A 21,512-nucleotide genomic window follows, 5' to 3' on the forward strand; every position below is an offset into this window, starting at 1 on the left:
TCTTCATCTATGAACATTTTCTTTTTCTTTTTGTTTATTTCCTTAATACAGGAATTCTGATGAAAACATACAAATTTAAAAGATTCAAACCCAGGATGCACATGTAAGATAGGATATGGTGTTAGTCCTGGTGGGTCTGTATTATCTCATTCAGAATGGCTGCTTCCAGCTCCATTCATTTGCTTGCACTTTTCCTCCCAGCTGAACAAAAACCCCATTGTATAAAATGAAACATCAGGAGAACAAGCGACCATCTTAAAAAGTGAGCTAGGAAGCTCATTAGCAAGATCTCAAAAGAATGATTACAAACGGCTGATATTTCTTAAAAATGTTCGGCGTCATTTGCTATTGGAAAAATGCAGATTAAAACTATTTTGAGATTTCATTTTACCAGAGTCAGAAAACAAATGACACAAATGCTGGTGTGGATGTTTGGGTGCGTGGGTGGACGAGTGGGTGCGTGGTGCGTGGGTGAGTGGATGCATGGGTGCATGAGTACTTGGTGCGTGGGTGGGTGCGTGGGTGTGAGGGTGCATGGCTGCGTGGGTGCGTGGAAAAGGGACATACCATTTGCTGTTGGTGGGAGTGCAGATGGGTGCAGCCGCTGTGGAAATCGTTGTGGAGGGTCCTCGGGAAGCTAGAAATGGAACTACCATGTGACCCAGCTAGACCACTCCCATATCCTACCAAATACATAGTCCTCCTCCATGTTCACAGCTGCACTATTCGTGATAGCCAGAAACAGCCAACATGTCCGTCTGTCAACTCTGCATGGATAATGAAAACACGTCATGTGTTGTAGTGACCATTTTCAGTGTATGGCTCAGTGGCGCGGAATGTACCCATCCCGCTGTACCACAGATGGCCAGAGCTTTCTTCTAGTCCCACTTTGCAACCTGAGCCTCCACATCCATTTCGTTTCTTCACCACGATTGCTACTTGGTTCCTGGCAAGCCGATCCTCCTGTTTGCATGAATTTGACTCTCAGAAACTTGGTGTAAGTCGTCTCATAAAGCACCCGCTCTACTGTAACTGGCTCACCTCTCGGCAGAATGTTCTCAAGGCTCTCACCCTGTGATTACAGGCAGCAAGATTTCCTTTCTTCTTAATGGACTATGTTTTGCGGGAGGATGGGGGTGGGGGGGGATGCACCTCTCTTTAATAAAGCCCTTAGAAGTGTTCTTCAAAAAAAAAATCTAAAATATGTTCAGTCAAAATGTAGTGACAGCAAAAAATCAATTATTCTTCACCTATCCAAAAGGAATAAAATAAAAACAGCTTATATAAGAGAAATAGATGAAATATTAATTCTTCTTCAGATTTCATGGAAAATAACCTCAACCTACCAATAACATCTTAAACATTAAAAGTTAGCGCTGAGTCAGTGCTGTCAACCTGAAAGGGAGAACACAGCCTAATTTAGTTTTTGCAGACACATTTTTGAAGAAAAATGAATAAAACGTTTTCTCTGTGTGAGTGTAGTAACCTTCTACTCCAAAAACTGTGCTAAGAAGATGCTTGCTGTGAGAAGATGCTTGCCCTTAACTCTTAACGCGTCTCCTTCCACTGTCCCTTGCCGTCTTCCCAGCTGTTGACCTGCTTAGCTTCTTTTTCTCTGGCTCTCTGCTCCCAGGGCCGCTTCCACCCAGCAGGCAGCCTGGCGAGGCTCGTTAACTGGGTGGGGCTGATCCAAGCCGGTGCCCAGGACATCGTGGACAAGGCTTGTTAATGGGTGGGGTTCCACTTGATCAAAGGCCTACGCTTTGGTACACCACCTGACAATTTCTCCTGAAGACCTGGGGAGTGGAGTCAGTGTGTTTAGGAAGAGGGGAAAAAAAAAACCCAAAAAAACCCCTGAAATCCTTTTCTGAGTCAGCTCTCTAGAAAACGACCCTGCATAGAACTTCTAAAGGTGAAATTGGAAAGACAAACTGGAGGTAAGCCTTGGATTGGGACTGGAAAACCCCCAAAGGAAGATTGTGGTCAGGGAGGTGGTGGGACTGAAGGTGCCAGTTATGAATAGATTTAGGAGTCAGTCTCTGCAAAAGCCCTTCCTGCCTCTTTCTTACCCAACCCACGAGACTCTGGTGAGCTCCGGGGTTGTAGGGCTGTGGTTGGGGGCAATTGTCTGGTTCCGTTGCTGTTTTGGGGTGTGTCAGGGCTAAGGGCTGCTCTACCCTAAATCATGAAAAGCAAGCTGAGCGAGGTGTGGTGATGCTTACCTTTAATGCCAGCACTCGGGAGACAGGCAGGTGGAGCTTTCTGCGTTTGAGGCCAGCCAGGGCTGCACAGTGAGTCTGTCGAGAAAAAGAAATAGAAAGAGGGAGGGAGGGGAGGACGGACAGATGGATGAACGGAGGGAGGGAGACCAGGAGGGTGGCCTTCCCTCCTTCAGATAGGCGCTGTAAGAGCAGTTGAGAGAACTGGTGTTTCTCAACTTCTGGGGGATCAAGCCTCTTTTGGGGGATCAAGTGGTCTTTCCTCAGGGGTCACCTTAGACCCCTGGAAAACATTGATTTTTACATTACCATCCACAACAGTAGCAAAGGTCAGTTATGAAGGAGCAGTAAAAATAAATGTATGGTTGTGGGTGACCACAACATGAGGAACTGTATTAAGGGGCATTAGGAAGGCTGAGAACCATTGGTTTAGAGAGTTCCCTGTGTAAAGTGTTTCTTGGGCCATTCTACAACATAGTATCACAGAGAAGCTACTTTACAAGGGAAGAAAGACAGTGTGCTTTCTAAGGACAACTAACAGGCATTGGTGGGTTGAGGTGCACACCTTTAATCCCAGACCTGGGAGGAAGAGGCATAAAGAAAGGTATCTACAACCACACAGATATTCTTCCATGCTTTCTCTCCTTTGATACAGACACCTAAACACATTTTTGAAGAAACAGAAACAAATACAATTGTATTTAGTATATTTTGGAATGCCTTTTTTTTTCCTTTTCAGGTTCATGTCTCAACTTCATAACCACCAATACGGTTCTATCTCCTTTCCCCAGCTTCATTGATCTGTGTAGTTAACTCCCAGCCACTGGTGCTCACTGTGCAGTACCTTAATTCTCATGGGGGTTCCTTTGTCTCCTCTCCTTGGTATCCTGGTCCCATGCAATCACCGAGGTGAAGGTTTCAATGTCACTGAAGAGAAGAGCTGTGACTTGCTCATAGTTGAACCTCTTCTGACTGGAACAGTAATTGCCTAATGGTCTTTTTCTCTTATGTTTAAGAAATGAATCAACTTACTACCGACATGTTTTTAAAGAGAGGGTGGTGTGGGACAAGAACAGAGAAAACGTGGAAATGACAAAGGGGACAGAGAGAAGAGGCCAGGTCATCTCTGGGGACAGCTTTGTAAACAGCCAACCCTATTTAGAGGCATGGGGAAATCCTTCTGCATTGACAGCTTTTTACAGGGGAACTGTAATCAGAGAGGACATTGAAAATGTATTGACACACTAGACTTCCTAGCCAAAGTGTTTAATGATCTATGTGCCGTGCAGTAAAGTGGGGCGGACTGGCACACTCAAGTCTGCCTTGGGTTTGTATCTGATAGCCATCTAGTGGTTCCAGGATGCTGGGTCACCATTCCCATTTTTACATTAATTATTAACAACAATGAAAACAGAAAGGTGAGAGTAGGAAAATAGGTCTTACAGGCTTGGCGGTGTGTTCCTTCTCAGACATCCTTGAAGACAGAAAGCACCAGGAAGTTGTCCTGTTTAGAAAGGCCACATTCAACTTGACCATGAGTGAAATGACTGAGGCAAACTCATCAGCTGGAGAAGCTAAACCCCACATTGTTTGAGGAACCGGGACAGACATGCTAAGAATAACGGGAGCTAAGGATGGGCGAGAGATGTAACTAGGAAACTGGTCAGAGAGGCATCTCACACAGTTGTGACGCTCCACAAATCTGTCCTTTGTTTGCAGGGGTCTCCATCCACCATTTGAAATGTGCTCCCATAAAGCCTTGTGTTTCCCTTCCCATTCCCTCTCTCATTGCTTTTCAGTCAATAAAAATATAAATTCCTAGAACAGGGATTGTAATAGCATAAATGTTGCTGTACCCCTCTCCAAAGTCATATTATACTCAGCTTCCCAAACGTCGTCAGACCTCAGTGTATGTGGGGCAGCTCCCAGGATTTGTCACCAGCCCAGCTGGGCCTATATGCAAGCAACCATGTCTGAGGGACCTGCTGTTGTCATTGATCATGGGGCCACCTACTCCGTGTGTGTGTGTGTGTGTGTGTGTGTGTGTGTGCGTGTGTGTGTGTCTTTCTGCCTAGCGGGATGGGAATAATTGCCAATAACCAAGGGTAAGTGAATCAAACCAGGTGCGATTGCTTTTACTGACACAGACTGAGGATGCTGTGAAAAATAAGGATTCGATGAACCCCAACAAACCAGTTCTTAATGCCAAATGTCTGATCCAGGGCAGGTCTGATGACCCTGAGGTTCGATGATGACGTTGTTCAGTCTGATATGAAGCAGTGTCTCTTCATGGTGGTGAATGATGTAGCAGGCCCCAAGGTCCAAGTAGAATACAAAGGAGTGACAAAATGTTTCTACACAGAGGAGGCGCCCTCCCTGGTTCTGACAAAGACCACGAAGATGAAGGAAGTGGCAGAAATCTGTCTTGGGAAGCCTGTTACAAATGCTATGGTCACTGTGCCAGCTTACTTCCATGACTCTCAGTGAGAGATGACAAAATATGCTGGAACTATTGTTGGCCTCAATGCACTTGCTTATGGCTTAGGAAGGCTGGGGCTGAAAGGAATGTGCTGATGTTTTATTTGGAGGTGGTGCTTTTGATGTAGCGGCCCTCACTATTAAGGATGGAACTTTTGAAGTGAAATCTACTGACAGAGATACATACAGAGTGAAGAAAACTTGGACAACCAAAAGATCAGCCATTTTTATTGCTGAGTTTAAACAGAAGCACAAGAAGCACATTAGTGAGATCAGAGAGTGGCCCACCTCTGCACATGGCTCATGCATGGGCTAAGCATACCCTCTCCTCTAACACCCAGGCCAGGATTAATGTGGATTTTCTCTGTGAGGAAACTGACTTCTATACCTCCATTACCCATGCTGGATTTGAGGAGTAGAATGCTGGCCTGCTGCATGGCACCAAGGACCCAGAAGAAAGGCCTCAAAGATGCCAAACTAGACAAGTCAGGCATCCATGATACTACTGCCCTTGTGGGTGTTCCGCACTGCTTTAGTGGGACAGAACCAAATACAAGTATTAACTTGATGAAGTAGTTGCTTACATTGCAGCTGTCCAGGAGGCCATTGTATTTGGCCATGAGTCTGAGAATGTTCAGGATTTGCTGCTCTTGGAGGTCACGCCCCTTCCCCTTGGTAATGACACTAGTCCCTATCCAGAGCATTCCCACCATTCTTACCAAGCAGGCACAGACCTTCAACACATACTCTGACAATCAACCAGGCATGCTCATGGCAGCGGGAGAGGCATGACCCAAGACAACAACCTGCTTGGAAAATTCGAAGTCACTGACACACCTTGTGCACCCCATGGTGTCCTCAGAACGAAGACATTGGTGACGTTAGTGCCAATGGCTTCCTCCATGTTTCTGCTGTAGATAAAGGTACACAAAAGGAGGACAAGGTCATTATCACCAATGACGGGGGCTGTTTGGACAGCGAGAATATTGATCCCATGGTCCAGGAAGCTGAGGAGGACAAAGCTGAACACAGGAAGCAGAGAGATAAGATATCCTCCTGGAATTCACTGGAGTCTTGAGCATTCAACATGAAAGCAACAACTGAGGATGAGAAACCTCAAGGCAAGATCATTGATGACGTCAGACAGAAGATTCTAACAAATGTGATGAAATCATCAGGCGGCTGGATAAGAACCAGCCTGCAGACAAGGAAGGAGCCAGACACCAGCAGAAAGAACTACAGAAAGTCTGCAAGCCCAGCATGCACCAGAGTGCTGATGGCTTGCCAGGAGGAGTGCTTGGGGCATTCCCCGGTGGGGAGCTGCTTCTTCTGGTCCTGCTTCTTCTGGACTCACCCTCAAAGAAGTTGGTTAAGTCACATCCAAATAGAGATGTAGCATGGATCCACAGGCAAACATTTGAAGACCCAGAATTAACAGGTTCTGTGGCAGCTTTAAGTTAGGCTGCTGCAGTAGCTTACACGACATTCTCGACACTTGACCTTTGAGTGTGAGCTCATGGAAAGGAGAGAGAGTCTTAGAGCTCAGGAGCTTGTTCTCTTGCTTCCCAAACTCACCCTGAGAACTTCTGGCTTTATTCAGAGCACAGGCCACGAGCAAAGGGTCCCCAATGGCCTCCACTGAACACAGGCCCCTCTCTTTTACACACTAGTGTGACATAAGAGACTAAATAGAGTAAACGAAGTAGAAATGCACATTGCCGAGATGCCAAAGGCCATTCATAAAGATGCACTCATTTTGATGTTTTGATAAACATTTCTCACACTGAGTTGTTTGGCAATTAAGGAACTGTGAAGACAATATAAATTATTATTCTTCACCAAATGCATATTTACCAAGTGTCTCTCAGGTCCCCTGTCCCCTTATTTTGTTCCAGGGAAACACATCAGACACGGACTGTGTCTGTTCTGCAGGTGAGTAAGCCAAGGCACCAGGGAAGTGAGGTGAGCTGTATCTGTCCGACTGACTTGGGATTTGAACCAGATCTTCTAACAGTGCTGCCTCAGGGTACCCACGTGTTCGCTGGACTGAGAAGAAATTGATAACCTATTAGTTCAGAGGCATTGCTGGTGACTTTTCTAAACTATTTGGATAAGTGAGTGTGTCAGCTGGAGGTAAAGGGCAAACTGGTGTTCGTGGTTTAGAGATTGGGCTGGTTATGCACAAAGTGATCCTTCCAGATGTTTGACAGTAAAGGGAGAGATTGGTGGAACAGTACCTCAAGGGGAAAAACAGACAGACAGATAGGCAGACAGACAAGAAAGAAAAACAGATAGAAAGGCAAGAAAGATAGAAGAAAGACAGACAACTTTGATAAGGCCAGAATTTATAAGTGTGATTATAAGTTGGACCCAAAATGAAACAAAACAAACTCATACACATAAGATAATACAAATAAATAAGTCTTTTAAAAAACTAGAGAAATCAAGGAAATGTGATGTGGAGAAATACTTTAAGGCACCAGGAGTTACACACACAAATACATGACATTCAGAGGACATTGGGGGAAACTGTTCTGGGTTCAATGCTGACTATGCTTTTTGCTGCTAATGTTAGTCCTCTAGGTCTCCAAGGCTCTGAAACAACTTAATTGTGATTTCTGGGATTAGGTTTGGAGAAGGTGGTCTGTATTTGCTGGCACAGGGGATACAGAGGTCCCTCCTTGTTCCCTGCCCCACTCAACACTGAAATTGTCTGATAGATTACATGCAATCATGAGGCATACTAAAAACAATTTTTTGTTTATCTAGAATCTGAGTTGGCTGGGTATGTGTTTTTCCTACATCTCTCTGCCCTACCAGCCCTCCCCAAAATACCTTGGCTCTAATGAGCCATGATAAAACTTAACATTCCATAGGGAAAATGTGAACTGATGTGTGGTGCTGCCCCCTACTGGTAGGCTACAGCAACACCATCCGCCTTAAAAGAAGTGCCTCACTGATGGTGGTCTGTTGCTGCTGTTTGTTTGTTTTTGTTTTTGTTGTTGTTATTGTTTTTTTTAACAGAACCACTGAGCATGGACACATAGCTAAGTGGAGTTTGGTTACCTTGACTCCTTTAATACAAACCTACGATCACATTAGTTCTCACTAGCACCTAACTGTGTGGCTTTACAACTTTTATAGGCTTTTTGTTGTTGTTGTTTTTGTTTTTGTTTTTGTTTTTCGGAGATGAGGACCGAACCCAGGGCCTTGCGCTTACTAGGCAAGCGCTCTACCACTGAGCTAAATCCCCAGCCCCCAACTTTTGTGTTTTAAGACAAGGTCTTGCTATGCAGTCCTGACTGCCACAGAACTCACTAGAGACCAAGGTTGTCTCAAACTCTTGGTAATCCTCCAGGCTCATCCTTCCAAGTGATGGGATTACAGATATATGTCACCATACCTGGCTGCTCGTAAACTTTTTGTTAGGGCAAGTGAAAATATCTGTAAATTTATGACTTAAAATTTGCATTGGATTTCAATATGCTATACCTATTTCTTTAAAATTGTACATTTTCACTTAACAAAACCATGTTATGGCTGCCATCAGTACATGCATGTTCTTTTGTTATGACAAAAGTATGTTGTGTGCCTTAAGTGCTAGTATATGTAAATACATGAAGAATTGATATGTAATTGGTGCTTAGAAAATCACTGACTTTTGCTATTATGTGTGTGCATGTGCATATATGTACATATGTGTGTGTATGTGTGTATATGCAAGTATATATGTATGCATGTGCATGTCTGTGTGAGCATGTATGTATGTGCATGTATGTGTTTGTGTGTGCATATGTGTGCATGTGTGTATGTCTATGTCCTAGATATTTTAGCATGCTGTTGCTACAGAGGAACTTAGAGGGGTGATGCAGAAATCATCCCAAATAGTGAGGAGGACCCAGAGGCTTTCGGAAGGCAACCCCTTCCGAAGTACAGCAAATGCTACAGCTCTCTTTCTCTCAAGGACTGCTCTCTCTCTCTGCACCTCTTCTGTGTGTCCGTGTCTTGGAATTGACCCTCATGTCTTTCCTCACTCCCAACGGCCATCTGGAACTCCTTGATAGCGAGATCAGCTCCTGACATTCTTCATCCAGTTGGTTTTAGGAGTTACCTACATTGTACTGGCCAGATGGACGAACGCTCTTCAAACAGCACATCTTTGAAATGCTAGACTAAGCTGCTCAGTGCACAACTCAGTACTGAAGCTGAGGAGCCCAGGGCTGGCCGGGAGAGGAAACCCACTGACTGCCTCAGACTGTAGGGTGCGGAGTCTGGACATGTGGTTCAGGACCAGGGGCCACTGGTTATCCCAGGCTCCCATCTCCCACCTTGCGAGTTTCCTAAGGGAACTTGGGGCTGTTACCTGTCTCTTTCCCCACTGTATTGTGGGTATTTATATTTTTAACTGTTTTTAGAGCAAATTCTTTGATTTTATGTATCTATACCTCTTGACTTAGAAATGGACCTGAAATCCAATATGCAAGAAAGCGACTGGTTCCAGATGAGGCGGAGCAGAAGGGCTGCTGACACATGTCTAGACCTGAACAGCTACGGATTAACAGCAGTGGATACGAAGGAAGCTGGTCTGTATGACGTTAACGTTGTATAGAGAGGGTAAGGCCTTTATAGGGAAGGGTACAGTCAAAACCTACACAGTGACCTACGCTAAGGTCTCTCTTGAGGTCCTGGACACTCTCAGAAAGTGGCAGTGCTACTATTTACTTTCAAAGCAAATGAACGTTATTAATTAAGGTGTCTTAGTCAAGAGAGCCTAGCTTTCTCCAAGCCCTGGTTCCCACCCTAGCCCTGTACAAACCTGCATTGCCACACTCAGGAGGCGAGAACTACTGGATCACAAGTTCAAAGTCATCCTTGGCTAAGTAGGAAGTTTCAAACCAGCCAGGGTAGGACCCATGAGCTCACAACTGTGAAACAAAACAAAACAAAACGAAGCAGCACCTTAGGTTCTAATAAGAACCCAGTTTGACCATTGGTTTTGAAAGTACTGTCAGTTGCTGGATTGATTCTTGTTTTACAGCAAAAGGTACTGTTCCTTTAAAAAAATAAAAGCTTTTCATGGTTGCTTCCCACTAAAAAGAAGTTAATTGGTTTTCCCGAAGCTTCGCAGATTTGACTTGAGCTTAGGGCCTCAATTCACTTGTTTTCTTCTTGAGCAATTTTAGCTACTGAGCGTCTGCGTCTTGCTCTTTGAGATAAAATCTGTTCCGTGTTTACAGAGTACATTTTTTTAAGGTGCAGAAATAGAAAATATCCCAAGAAAATAGGAAATTCAAATGGGATAATTTCACTTGCAAGCAAGAGACCCCTGCTTTGGTAAACGTCAATGTGCCTGCCCACCGTGTTTTCATATAATCCCAAGCTCCATCCTGTGCACATAGGCACTGAGCTCTATTTATTACAAATCACAAATACAGGTCTCACACACACAGGTCTGCATCTTCTGCCCCCTTTAGCTTCGCTTCTGCCTCTCCTCTCAGACTTGGAAGAATTGGACGTTTCCTGGAACGACTTTGTCAGCGGAACCCTCCACTCGTTCACTCAGCAAACACATCCTGTCAGCAAGTTAAAAGTCCTGAGGCTGAGTAGCTGCAGACTTACCACAGAGGATGTTCAAACACTAGGTATGGTGACTTCTCCCCTCAAACATGACTGCTTCCTGTATGCCAGCTTGAAAAATAAGTAAAGACAGGGGCTGGGGAGATGTCTCAGCTCATAAGAAGCTTGTCTTATAAACGCAAGGACCCGATTTTGAACTTCAGAATGTATGTAAGCCAAATACGGCAGCATAGGTTGAGATCCCAGGGCCGTGAAGGCAGAGACAGGCAGACCCCTGGGGCCTGCTAGCCAGCCAGTCCACTCAGCAAGCTCTGGGTCAGGGAACAAACAGAGGAGACAGAGGCCCTTGAGGTACCACACCAGAGGTTGTTTTATAGCTTCCTGTGTATGTGCACAACTGTGCAAACCACACATACTTGCATATCCACACACAGATTAAAAACTTAGAAATGAAAACAGAACACGTGTTTTCCCTTGAAGCACCACTCCAAACTGATCCCCCAGGGGCAAACCTTCAGTGCTGTCTCTTCGAGTGTGGATGACCAAGTGCATTCTGGGAATGGTGTTCCCCTGAGGCATCGAGTGACTGCCGAAAAGCTCTGTGCCTTGGACTCCAGCTTGTGCCGAGCTCTATGGATAAGGATGAGGACAGGGACAGAGCTGACCAGGCTCCTGCCTGTCCGGCTCTATAGTGTGGCTGTTGTAAAGCCAGCTCACGTTGGGTCTTATGACCTCATCCATAAATCAGAAGAACTGGAGCAGATAGCAGTTAATCTGTTTTTAAACTCCAGAATAATACCTCCTTCATTTTTCTAACCCACCTTTAAAAATTCATGAAAATGAGGGGCTTTTTTAAAACTGAAAATTGCCTTAACTGCAACCAAAACCTCAATTAAGTTAAATTACACACTGGAAAAAAAAGATAAGATTTGTGAAAACTCATACTGTTTTCCCAAATGCTTAGTGAACTATTGCCAGGGGCAGGGCAGGAACTGGGTCCCTTTCTTCTCCGTGCTCCTCATCAACTAACACAGCCTCTGCCCCAGCTTCCATTCGCCCCAAATGCTGGGTGTTCTGATTGTGGATGATGTTGCTGCCTTTCTGGGCCAGCACCCACTGAATCACGGGGAATTTTGTGCTAGGAGGCGCTCTTGAGTTGATTCCTGACCTTGAAGAACTGAGTTTGTCCTGGAACAGCCAAGTGGGAGGAAAGTTGCCTCAGGTTCTCCACACATTCCAACAAGGGAGCAAGATCCGAACACTTGAACTTGTGGACTGTGCCCTCACACCACAGGATGGAGAGTTTGTGGGTAGGTGGAATTCGGAAGAATTTGTCCCAGAAAAACATAGGAAAGATGCCTGTAGAGAGTTTTCTGTAAGCGCATGTTTTCCCTCCCAGTCCCAAGCTCCCTGCAACAATGACTTTGAGACTCAAACATATCTATAAATACCTAGGCCATGTAGCTAGGCATGTCCCCCAACTGGCTTATAATTTAATAACCCCACTATTCTATTTGTGGCTGATTACCTGTCCTCAGATCATCTTCATGTCTGGGACCCTAATCCTCCGACCTTGGCTTTATCCCAGAATCCTTTCTGCCTACCGGATGTCCCACCTTCTATTCTATGCTTTCCTACAGGCCATAGGTTTTTTTTAATGGACAAGTGATGCAACCATACAGTACACAAGAGACTCTCTCTCTACAGATGCCTGTGATTGGCAGCTAGGAACTGCCTGCAGATGCTCTCTGTCCCCAAGGCACAGAGCACTGCAGTACACTTCCTGCTTGCCCCTGACTTCTGCATGGATGCTCTTCCTGTTTGGATTTATTCCCTTCCAGGTCACTTGCTACCTAAGCTTCAGAGCCTTGAAGTATTTGACCTTTCCAACAACAGAAATATTGGCAGCAGTCTAGACATCATAGCACAAGGATTAAAAAGTACTCCAGGCCTGAAGATATTGAAGTTGCATTCCTGTGGATTATCCCCGAAGAGTGTCAGAATATTGGGTGAGTTAACAGTGGTTAAGTTTAACATCATGCATGTAAGATATAGCATGTATCATATATCATGGTTGGGGAGATGGCTCACTGGGTGTCTCCCAGTGGACATCACTCACACACACCCGCTTACACACCCACACACGATAGCAATAAGTGAAATGTTTTCAAATATATCATATAACATAAATGTATAGCTTATATGTTACTTTAAACCTATTAGAACATATAAATGTGAATGTTTTATTTATTAACTTGCTTCGGATCTGGGAATTGAACCCAGGGCTTTAGTGCATGCTATGCCAATTCATTTATATATATATATATATATATATATATATGTATATATATATATGTATGTATATAAACTTTCACAGTAACCGTACACTTTCATTATTACAAAAAAGAAACAAGAACACAAAAGAAGAGAACCCTCTTAAGTCAGGCTAGATGGTGTAGACCCCAAATCCTAAAGGCTGAGCAAGGAAGGTCGCGAAGTTAAAGCCAACACAGGCAACTTAATGAAATAAATAAGTAAATAATAAATAATAAATATCAATTTAAGAAGTAAGAAGAGAAAGAGGATGGGGTAGCTCACTGGGAGGACTCTCCCTTGCTTAGCCTGTGTGAGGCTCTGGGATCAATCCCACACAGCAGTCAAGCTTCTAAATGGACCAGCTCTACAATAGCTGGGAGATCTAGGGTATGGGCCGGACGCTGGGCAGGTTTACTATCGATGCCGAAGAAGTCAGCATTATTTTGTGCTCCGTGCTAGGAAGGTGGTGATCGATAAAACCAATAATGGCGGCTCTGGAGACATCTGTGGTAAGGACTGTCTCCGTGTAGAGTAGCTTCTTATAGGGAATTACAGCTTCCCCTGTGACTTCTTACTGGCAGCCTGAGTAAATCTAAGGTCAGTGATCAATGGCAGTTGGCGGCATAGCCAAGTGTCAGCATAGACAAGAGTTAGTGGCAGCCACGTGGTATCTGAGAGAGAGCTTGGGAGGTCACCGTTGGGTCTGTTGAGGCCGAGTAGGTAGACCCTGCCTCTATCCCTTTGCCAGGACAGCACGTTCAGTTGTCTCCTCTCCTGCCCTGCTCCCCTCCCTTCCCGCACTCTTCCCCACCGACTCACAATGTGGATTTCAGGACCTGGGTTGGGACCTGCTTTGTAGATGGTGCCTTTGCATCCTTGGATGCGCTGAGGATACTGGACCTCTCCTGCAACAAGGAACTGGGTAGAGGCTTTGAGGAGATGCCTGCTCGACTGGCTTTACTGAAGCATCTGGAAGTCCTAGACCTTCACCAGTGCTCGCTGACAGCCGAAGACGTGACGTCACTGAGTAAGTGACCCTGTGGGGCAGGCTCCGTGGCTATGCCTGGGAAGTAGACGGCGGATGTTCACTGGGCAAGTCATCCGAGTTTTGTGTGTGCACCGAGCACCCAGTAAATGTTAAGGAGTCCGGGATTTAGTACTTGAGGGAGAAACATTAAAACTTCTCTTGTTTTTAGAAACAAGTACCTTAGTGTCACAGCCACGATTACATGCAGATATGTAAAGAGGAGACCAAAACGAGGCTTTTAAATGACAAAGCGCAGTCAAGACACTCAGAGACAAGGGCAGTTACTGAAAAGGACACAGAGATGATACAAATGGACATTGCAACTTTAAATAATGACAGTGATCTTCCTACCGTCGACATGGGTCTGCGGTCGGTCACTACCTGTAATATATAAATGCAATTTCCCACAGCAAGAAGACCAGAAATTACTCTTCTTGCCCATATGTGGCCATATTGAACTTTCAACATATTCAACATGACTTATCACTCAAACCTCTGCTACCTTAGTTTGGGGACCTGACATCCCGTGCCTCAGCTGTTACAAGAGCCCAAACACCTTCCTGTCACTCTGTTTGTGCCTTTACTCCCCACCCCTCACCTCAAGGAACTCCGCTCAGACCTCACGGTTCTCAGACACGCCAGGCACACTGCAGTCTCTGTTCAGAGAGAGGGCTACTCCAGGTAGGACGGGGTCTGATCCTGAATCGCCCTGTTGCTCAGGTGTCGGTAGCTGCACAGTCCCTAGGTAAGGACATTCTGAAAGTCCAAAAGGAATGCAAAATAAGGATAGCACAGATTTTAAAAACAACTCAGGGAGGGAAAGTAGTAATATAAAAATTCAGGCCTAATCATCACCTTTTAGATCTGCTCTTTGCCCTTAATCTGGAAAAATGCAAAGAATTCAAGAATTTCATGAGACTTTAAAATGGAAAAGAGCCCCCCCCCTTCACTCTCCACAGACCACTGTGCGATATCCCCAACCTTTTACTCATAGGTGGACAGGATACTGCTGAGTTACCTGGTCACCACATCTCCACGGCACACCCGCAGCACTGAATGTCACATATTACATCGTTGCTCTCCTGGGACTACAGTGTGCTAGAACTGCTTCATTGTTAGCTGCTTGCATCACACAGGGCTAAACCCTCCTTGTCTTGTCTAGGACATGGGAGAGCTTATGTACGCATGCATGTATGCGTGCATGTATGCACGTATACATGCATGTAGGTATATATGTATGATGTGTGTATGTATGTGTATGCATGCATGTATACATGTATGTATGTGTGCATGTATGTGTGTATGCACGTATGCATGCATGTATATATGTATACATGTATGTACGTACGTATGTAAGAACTGTAGTAAGTGGCATTGTTCTGCTGTTTGATTTAATGGGGTGGAAGGGAGATGCTGCTGTGATGTGCATGGCTTTGGACTTGACCTGACTGGGTGATGGGGGATGATGAAATGGCAGACACAGCTACAGAAAGGCTGAGATCAGGTGGAGTGGAGACACACTCGCAGCCTGGAAACTCAGTGTGTTTATTATCTACCACTGAACGAGGGGGGAGTTTTATTATATACAGCTAACTGAGACGGTAGGCTTAATATACACGCGGAATGAGGAGGGTGGTTATTATGTAAAGCTAGTGAGGAGAGGTTATTATGTACAGTTGACTGAGGAAAGGGCTAGGTAGTCTTGTAGGACGTCTGTGTGGTGAAGCAGTCTTAGGCTGCAGTCATCAGAAGGAGGAAGCCGTGGCTGATACTTTTTTCCCACACTGTCAACATCTATCCTTAGACCAGAGGAAGGCCTTGCAAGTGCCAAGCCTGGGGAAGGCCTCGACATTACTGTGGGACTGAAGCTTTGGGGTCCTTGACATGGCTGTTCTCCTCCAACAAGTACACATTCACTCGAGACTTCATGGGCTCACCACAATGTGCATCTTGTTTTCTGCCTTATGCCAATAATAGTTTTATTTGTTTGTTTGCTTGCTTATTTATTTATTCATTTACCACCTCAAGTAACTATAAAGAACAGAATTACTGATCATTTAGCTTGTAACTGCTGATGAATCTTCCAGCTGGGAGGCACTGTGGCACGGCCTGCAGAAAATACAGCCAGAGCGTCAGTCTTGTAGGGTGGGAAGGAGGCAGTGTGTGCCCACGATGTGAGGTGAAGTGTGAGGTGCTTTGGTGGGAGCTAGGGAATAGTTACCCCAGGTTCCCACTCTTCCTCTTCTTTCCTTCCCCAGACCCCACCCCTATACACCTCTGTGTCTTGACATTCTGGTTGCTGACTCCCACCCTTGGGATGCGAGAGTCTCCCCGACTCAGTGCTTCCTCTCAGTGAGGAAGAAAAGCATAGGTAAGCAGGAGATCTCTGTGCAGTCGTGGGTGCTCTGAGAGAGATGAGTGGTGGCTATTGGTCACTTTCCCGTTGCTATGATAAAACACCATGGCCGAGGCAATGTACAGAAGGCAGAGCTTGTTTGGGCTCACGGCTTCAGGGGTGTAAGCATCCATGATGGTACAGCAGAGCCGTGGCAACCAGTGACAGGCACGGCTGGAGGAACAGAGGCTGAGAGCACATGCCTTGAACCTCTCAAGCACAAAGCAAGAGAGCAAATTGAAATGGTAATAGAGTCCTTAAACTTTCAAGTCCTGCCTCGACTTCTTATAAGACCACACATCCTAAACTTCCCCAGACCACAGTGCCTACTGGGAACCAAGTGTTCAAACTTTGACATTAAGGGACAGTCTCATTCAAACCACTATAGGATAGCGGCTGAGAGGTTACTTTGGCTTGGACCTCCCTGGAGAGTTCCAAGAGATAAGTCAGCTCCATGGACTCCTAGGATAATGGTTCCTATGGTGGTAGGTGTTAGGGAAAGGCCTATAAGCAGGGAATTAGCAGAAAGATAGTAGACTAGGGCTACCTGTAAGTGCCAGTGCTTGCTTACTGGGCAAGACTACCAGATATGGCCAGTGAGAAATGAATCTTTGACTAGGCCCAGGTTGGAAGGTTCACAGCAAGACTGAGACTGTGACACGTTTATTCCAAGCCATCAGACTTCTGACACCTTTATTAGAAGCAGAATATAACGGCAATTGCCAGGGTTCATACAATAGTAGCTGCCCGAATCCAGCAGCGTTCTCAGGCTGTACAAGATTCATGTATAAGACCAGTCGTCCTGTCAAATTCCTGTATGCTTTGTTGACTTCTAGGACATAGAGAATCTTGAGGCAGACTGACTGCTCCATTTGTGAGGAACTGAAAGGCACGCAGCACGCCAGGAGCTATGACCTCTAACCTGGAAACCCTATGATGCATGCCTCTCACGGCAACTAGAGCAGGCCGACTCCATCGTTGTCTCACTTGCCTTACTGGCACTTACCTCCTGAGAAGAGAATGATAATATCAGATGTTAGTATGTGCCAGCCGTGAAGGAAACTCCAAGGAACAAGCCACTTTATGTCTCAGTGATCTTGAGATTCAGAAAACTAAGGTTCTGAGTAGCCAGCTACTGCAAAACTGTACAGGATTTGTTATTGTCAAGGCTCTTGTGGTCCTGGAGTTTAGACCTAGGGCCTACTCATAGCTCACACGCATTCCACCACCAGGCTTTGTAGTGAGCATTTTGGTTTCTTTAAAAACATAGAAGTGCTATAGGAATGTGTTTTTGTTTTAATCCCAGGTATTGGGTGTGGGGCTGCTTCAGACTGTCCACAGCAGCTGACTATGATTTGCCCCGTGCTCTGGCAGGGGTGTGATTTTGCCAGCTGCAGATAGTTTTCACAAGTATATGATGTTTAGAATTCTGGGGACTCTCGAGAGTGTATAAAAATGGCCTGAGAGGGGCCGCAGCTGCTGCTTCTCCTGCAGCTGTTGCTGGTTGGAGATATTCTGATGACAAAGATCAAAACTGTCCCAAGAACCTCGACACCCCTAATCATCAGGAAGTAGTCTAACAATATCGAAGCCCCCTTTCCCCTCTAGCCTTCTTTCTCTCCTACCTACTGTTGGGGTTGAAGGGGTAAAGAGCATGGTGAGGGAAATAAGAACTCTAAAATAGCCAAAGAGTCAGGCTCTGTACCTAGTCCTCTTGTTTGCTTTTTATTTTGAGACAAGGTCTCACTCCGCTGATTAGGTGGGCCTTGAATGACCACCCTTCTTCCTTAGTCAGGCCCAGCTAATTACACAGTTCCTGTGCTTTTGCCTTCTAGTCTACAGAGAATAGAGAAGCCTGAGGAAGACCCTGGGGAAAGGTTGATGTGGCAGTGGTATGGTCTGCGTGCAGATTTCAGGGAGAGTAATGTCATACAAGGAGTTTGGTAGACACCAGGTCAGGAAGCCTGTGGGAGCCAGACAATCCCATGACTGTGAAACGGTGCCTCATACATGTCACGGTTGATATTTCAACAGCTCAGATTGTCCCTTTACTCTCCAACCTGGAAGAACTGGATTTGTCGTCCAACAGAGCCTTGGGCGGCTCCTTGGAGAGCCTACTGAGCAGACTCCGGTTTTTACCATCACTCAAGTCCTTGCTGATTAACAGTTGTGCTTTACAGCGTGAGAGCTTCACAGCCCTTGGTAAGAGAGCCAACTCTAGAACTCTATGTTTGATAACTTGTAATTTTGCTGAGAGGGAACGTGAATTGAGGTTTCTGTGAGTCTGGTGGGAAAATGAGTTGTTCACGTTTGCACTTAGCGGACCACCCAGCAATCATTCCCCACAGAACTTAATGCTCTCTTAGGACCTTAGGGCCATGTATCTATCCTAGCCTATATCACGGTCTACCAGATCTAGACTTTCTTCCCATCATGGCTGGCAAGTGGAGGGAGGTGCTTAGCAGTGCTGGGACACTGTAGAATTTCCCCCAATGAACCACACAGGTAAACCACCAGCACTTTGTGCATTCAGTACTGGGGTCCACAGCACCATTCCAGTTTTATTGATCCAGAGGAAGACTCAAGTCTCAGTATATAGTGACACTCATAGCAAAGATTTATTACAAGAAGATATGATCAGGAATAAGGAAAAATAAGATCAGGAAAGGAAAACATTTTGAGGCAAAGCCCCAAGGAAACCAAGAGCAATCTCCTGAAAGTTCTCTCACAATGAAGTTGTGCAGGTACATTTAACTACTCCAGCAATGAGTCATGACTCATGTGTGAAATATTTTCCTAGTGAAACTCACCTGAACCTACAAGCCCAGGGTTTCATTGAGATTCCATTGTACAAATATCCCCTCCTTAGAACATTTGAGAATTCCAGAATCACAGAAGGAAAACTAGAGGATGTCATAATCTATATTATCAATACAAACAGATTAGGCACAGTAAGCCACCCTTGTTAGTTTGGGATCCATGAAAGCGCTTCCTAACCCCAGGTTCTCTGGGTAGCATTCAAGGGCCAGGCCTGACTTTTTGGTCAGCCATGGGCCTTTCTAGGGCAGTAGTCTTGGTCTTGCTGTGCTAACTCTGTCATGATTTCCCTAGGCAATGTCCCCCCACAGTTCACATATTGAAGGCTTGATTCCCACTGGGGTGCTATCCTGAGGTGGCTAGGTTCTGAGGACTCTTACTTTATCAATGCATCAGCCATGATAGACTCAGCACTGAGTGGGCTCTTCATTTGTAATGGTGGGATCTGTAGGAGGCGTGGCCCAGCCAGAGGAAGGTATCCCAGATCAAGCCCCTGACAGCTGTATCCTATCCTAGGTTCTTTGTGCTTTTCCTCTCCTCTTGGCTGTTAGAAGGTGAGCTGCTCTGCTCCACCATTCACTCAGTGAGACGGTCTGTGTCACCAAAGCCTGAAGTTATAGAGCCGAGTCTTTGCTCCTTTGCTTTCCTTTGGTTATTTGTTTTGTCTTTGACACAAGGTCACACTCTGTAACTCAGACTGGACTGAGACTATCCACGTAGGCAGGCACCACCTTCTGAGGCATTTTGTCATAGCAATAGAAATCTGACTAATCTTGGCTCTTGGTGACATACTACCAGTCTCAGAAATTGAGTCATTATTACTGTCTTTAAGGTATTATTCTGATTCAAGATTAAAAATAGGAATATAAAACAAAACAAACAAGCAAAAAGAAAAACCAACATAAGTTGTAGTCTCTGGCATCGACTCCTGGAGAAGTTACAAGTTGTTCCCCAAATAAAATATTAAAATGACAAAACCCCAAAGAGACCTAATACACTCCTTTTATAATCCTACAGGTGACCAGAACTGTTTGATTTTGGTGTGAGTTAGCTCCTTCCTCAGAGTTGTGTCAAAATGCCTAACAAAAGCGGTTTAAGGGAAGAACTGTTTATTTTGTGCACAGTGTGAGATAGAGTGCCAGGGGTGTGGCCACATGGCAGCCACGCTAACAGAGAGATGTTTGTTGGCGCTCAGTTTGCTCCAGCACCCCATCAGTGGCATAAGGCTGCCCACTGCAGGAAGCATCTCCCTTCTTCAGTTAACCCTCGCAGGAAACACTCTCATAGGCACGCCAGAGGTGGGTTTCCACGGTGACTCTTGGATAATGATGAAAACAGCCCTGCTTTTGAGCCTCATATATTTATTATGTGTTAAAAGTCCATTTAAAATTGCACTGTGGAGGCTGGAGAGATGGCTCAGTGATTAAGGGCACTGACTGCTCTTCCAGAGGTCCTGAGTTCAAATCCTGGCAACCACATGGTGGCTCACAACCACCTATAATGGGATCTGATGCCCTCTTCTGTGTGTCTGAAGACGGTGACACTATACTTAGATATAATAAATAAATAAATCTTTAAAAAATAAATTGTACTGTGGGCCAGACAGGGCTGTAGTTAATGAAACAAATGTACCCTATTAATAGAAATAAGTAGTTATTTTTGGGTACTTATTAATAAACAACTTCTCCAAATTCTAGGAAGTCTATATTTAGAGAGCCCTTGCCCTCCTTCGTGCCCACACACTCGGTCTTTGCTGTGCACTGCTTCCCTCCCTGTCCCAGCATCCCATCTGGAGAAGTCCCTCCCAGGCTACAAAACTTTCAGACTTGATATTCTTAGCATTGGGCCTATCGTGTCTAAAGACGTGCTGGACAGGATCTGTGGGTGCCTTGACGTCCTTTGCAATCCCTCAGTGCAGGGCTGCTTGTTCATCTCCTGACTGTAGCAGCCCTGTGCTCAGATCTCCTCAATCAGGCACGACTCTGGTTCTTGTGGCCCATGTAGCCACAGGTCCCCAAGGCGACAGCTTTTTACTTCCTCATCTGTGAAATAGAGAAAGTGCGGCAACGCCCTGTGCATCACAAGGTTGCAAGAATCGAGTGGCTTTACTCCATAGACGGTTCTGAGGAAGCTGCCTGGCTCTCGATGCCCAAGAGGTTACCTGTTAATACTATTGCAGAGTCTGTAAATGTCACTTAAAACAAATTGGGTTTTATCGGTTTACAAATGGGCAGTGTACTTCCTGTAGTGTCTCAGGTAGAACCCATGTTGCTGGACGTGACCTGAAGGGGCCAGCTCTCCTCTCCAGCATCTTCCTCTTGTGCAGACAGATTCTTTCTGATCCTTCGGTCTGATTCTCAACTCTGGTATGTCTGACTTGGTCTCTCTGCTTCCCTGGTAGTTCCCACAACTTTCAGGTCTGTGTGACTTTTGCTTTTTAACACAGTCGCTACCTAAACTGGGAGCCTCTTCATAGGCTCTGTCCACCTTCATAATTAAGGCAGAGTATGTGCTGCCTGCCTGGAATCCCAACACCCAGGAGTCAGAGGCAGGAGGACCAGACCACTGGGGCCAGCCTGGGCGGTAGAGCAAGTACCCGTATCATGAATAAGATCTACTTCATGCATTTATTTGTAAGTAAGTAGATGAGCTGGCTTCTTAGAGGAGTCCGTAATTCATCAGA

At 45.4% G+C, this 21,512-nt stretch overlaps 1 protein-coding gene, 1 long non-coding RNA gene and 1 pseudogene across 4 annotated transcripts in view; 2 read left to right on the forward strand and 1 right to left on the reverse strand.

Moving 5' to 3' along the window:
• Positions 1 to 3,430, reverse strand: LOC147996204 (uncharacterized). The gene is made up of 3 exons (XR_015674377.1): positions 3,064 to 3,430; positions 2,223 to 2,297; positions 1 to 1,796 (listed from the first exon to the last, which is right to left on the reverse strand). It is a non-coding gene; the product is annotated as an uncharacterized LOC147996204 (long non-coding RNA).
• The window catches only part of Lrrc31 (leucine rich repeat containing 31), a 26,764-nt gene continuing 7,005 nt past the window's right edge, over positions 1,754 to 21,512 (forward strand). Inside the window, exons 1-7 of one of the 3 annotated variants that reach the window (XM_087621895.1) lie at positions 1,754 to 1,937; positions 9,155 to 9,280; positions 10,172 to 10,339; positions 11,417 to 11,584; positions 12,116 to 12,283; positions 13,450 to 13,617; positions 18,047 to 18,214. In XM_087621895.1, coding sequence (XP_087478021.1) covers positions 9,157 to 9,280; positions 10,172 to 10,339; positions 11,417 to 11,584; positions 12,116 to 12,283; positions 13,450 to 13,617; positions 18,047 to 18,214 — 964 coding nt within the window. In that variant the 5' untranslated portion in view covers positions 1,754 to 1,937; positions 9,155 to 9,156. 3 annotated transcript variants of the gene reach the window in all.
• Positions 5,273 to 6,149, forward strand: LOC147996205 (heat shock cognate 71 kDa protein pseudogene; annotated as a pseudogene).

The sequence above is a fragment of the Rattus norvegicus genome, chromosome 2 (assembly GCF_021556685.1).
Source record: "Rattus norvegicus strain SHRSP/BbbUtx chromosome 2, alternate assembly SHRSP_T2T, whole genome shotgun sequence".
Lineage (NCBI taxonomy): Eukaryota > Metazoa > Chordata > Mammalia > Rodentia > Muridae > Rattus > Rattus norvegicus.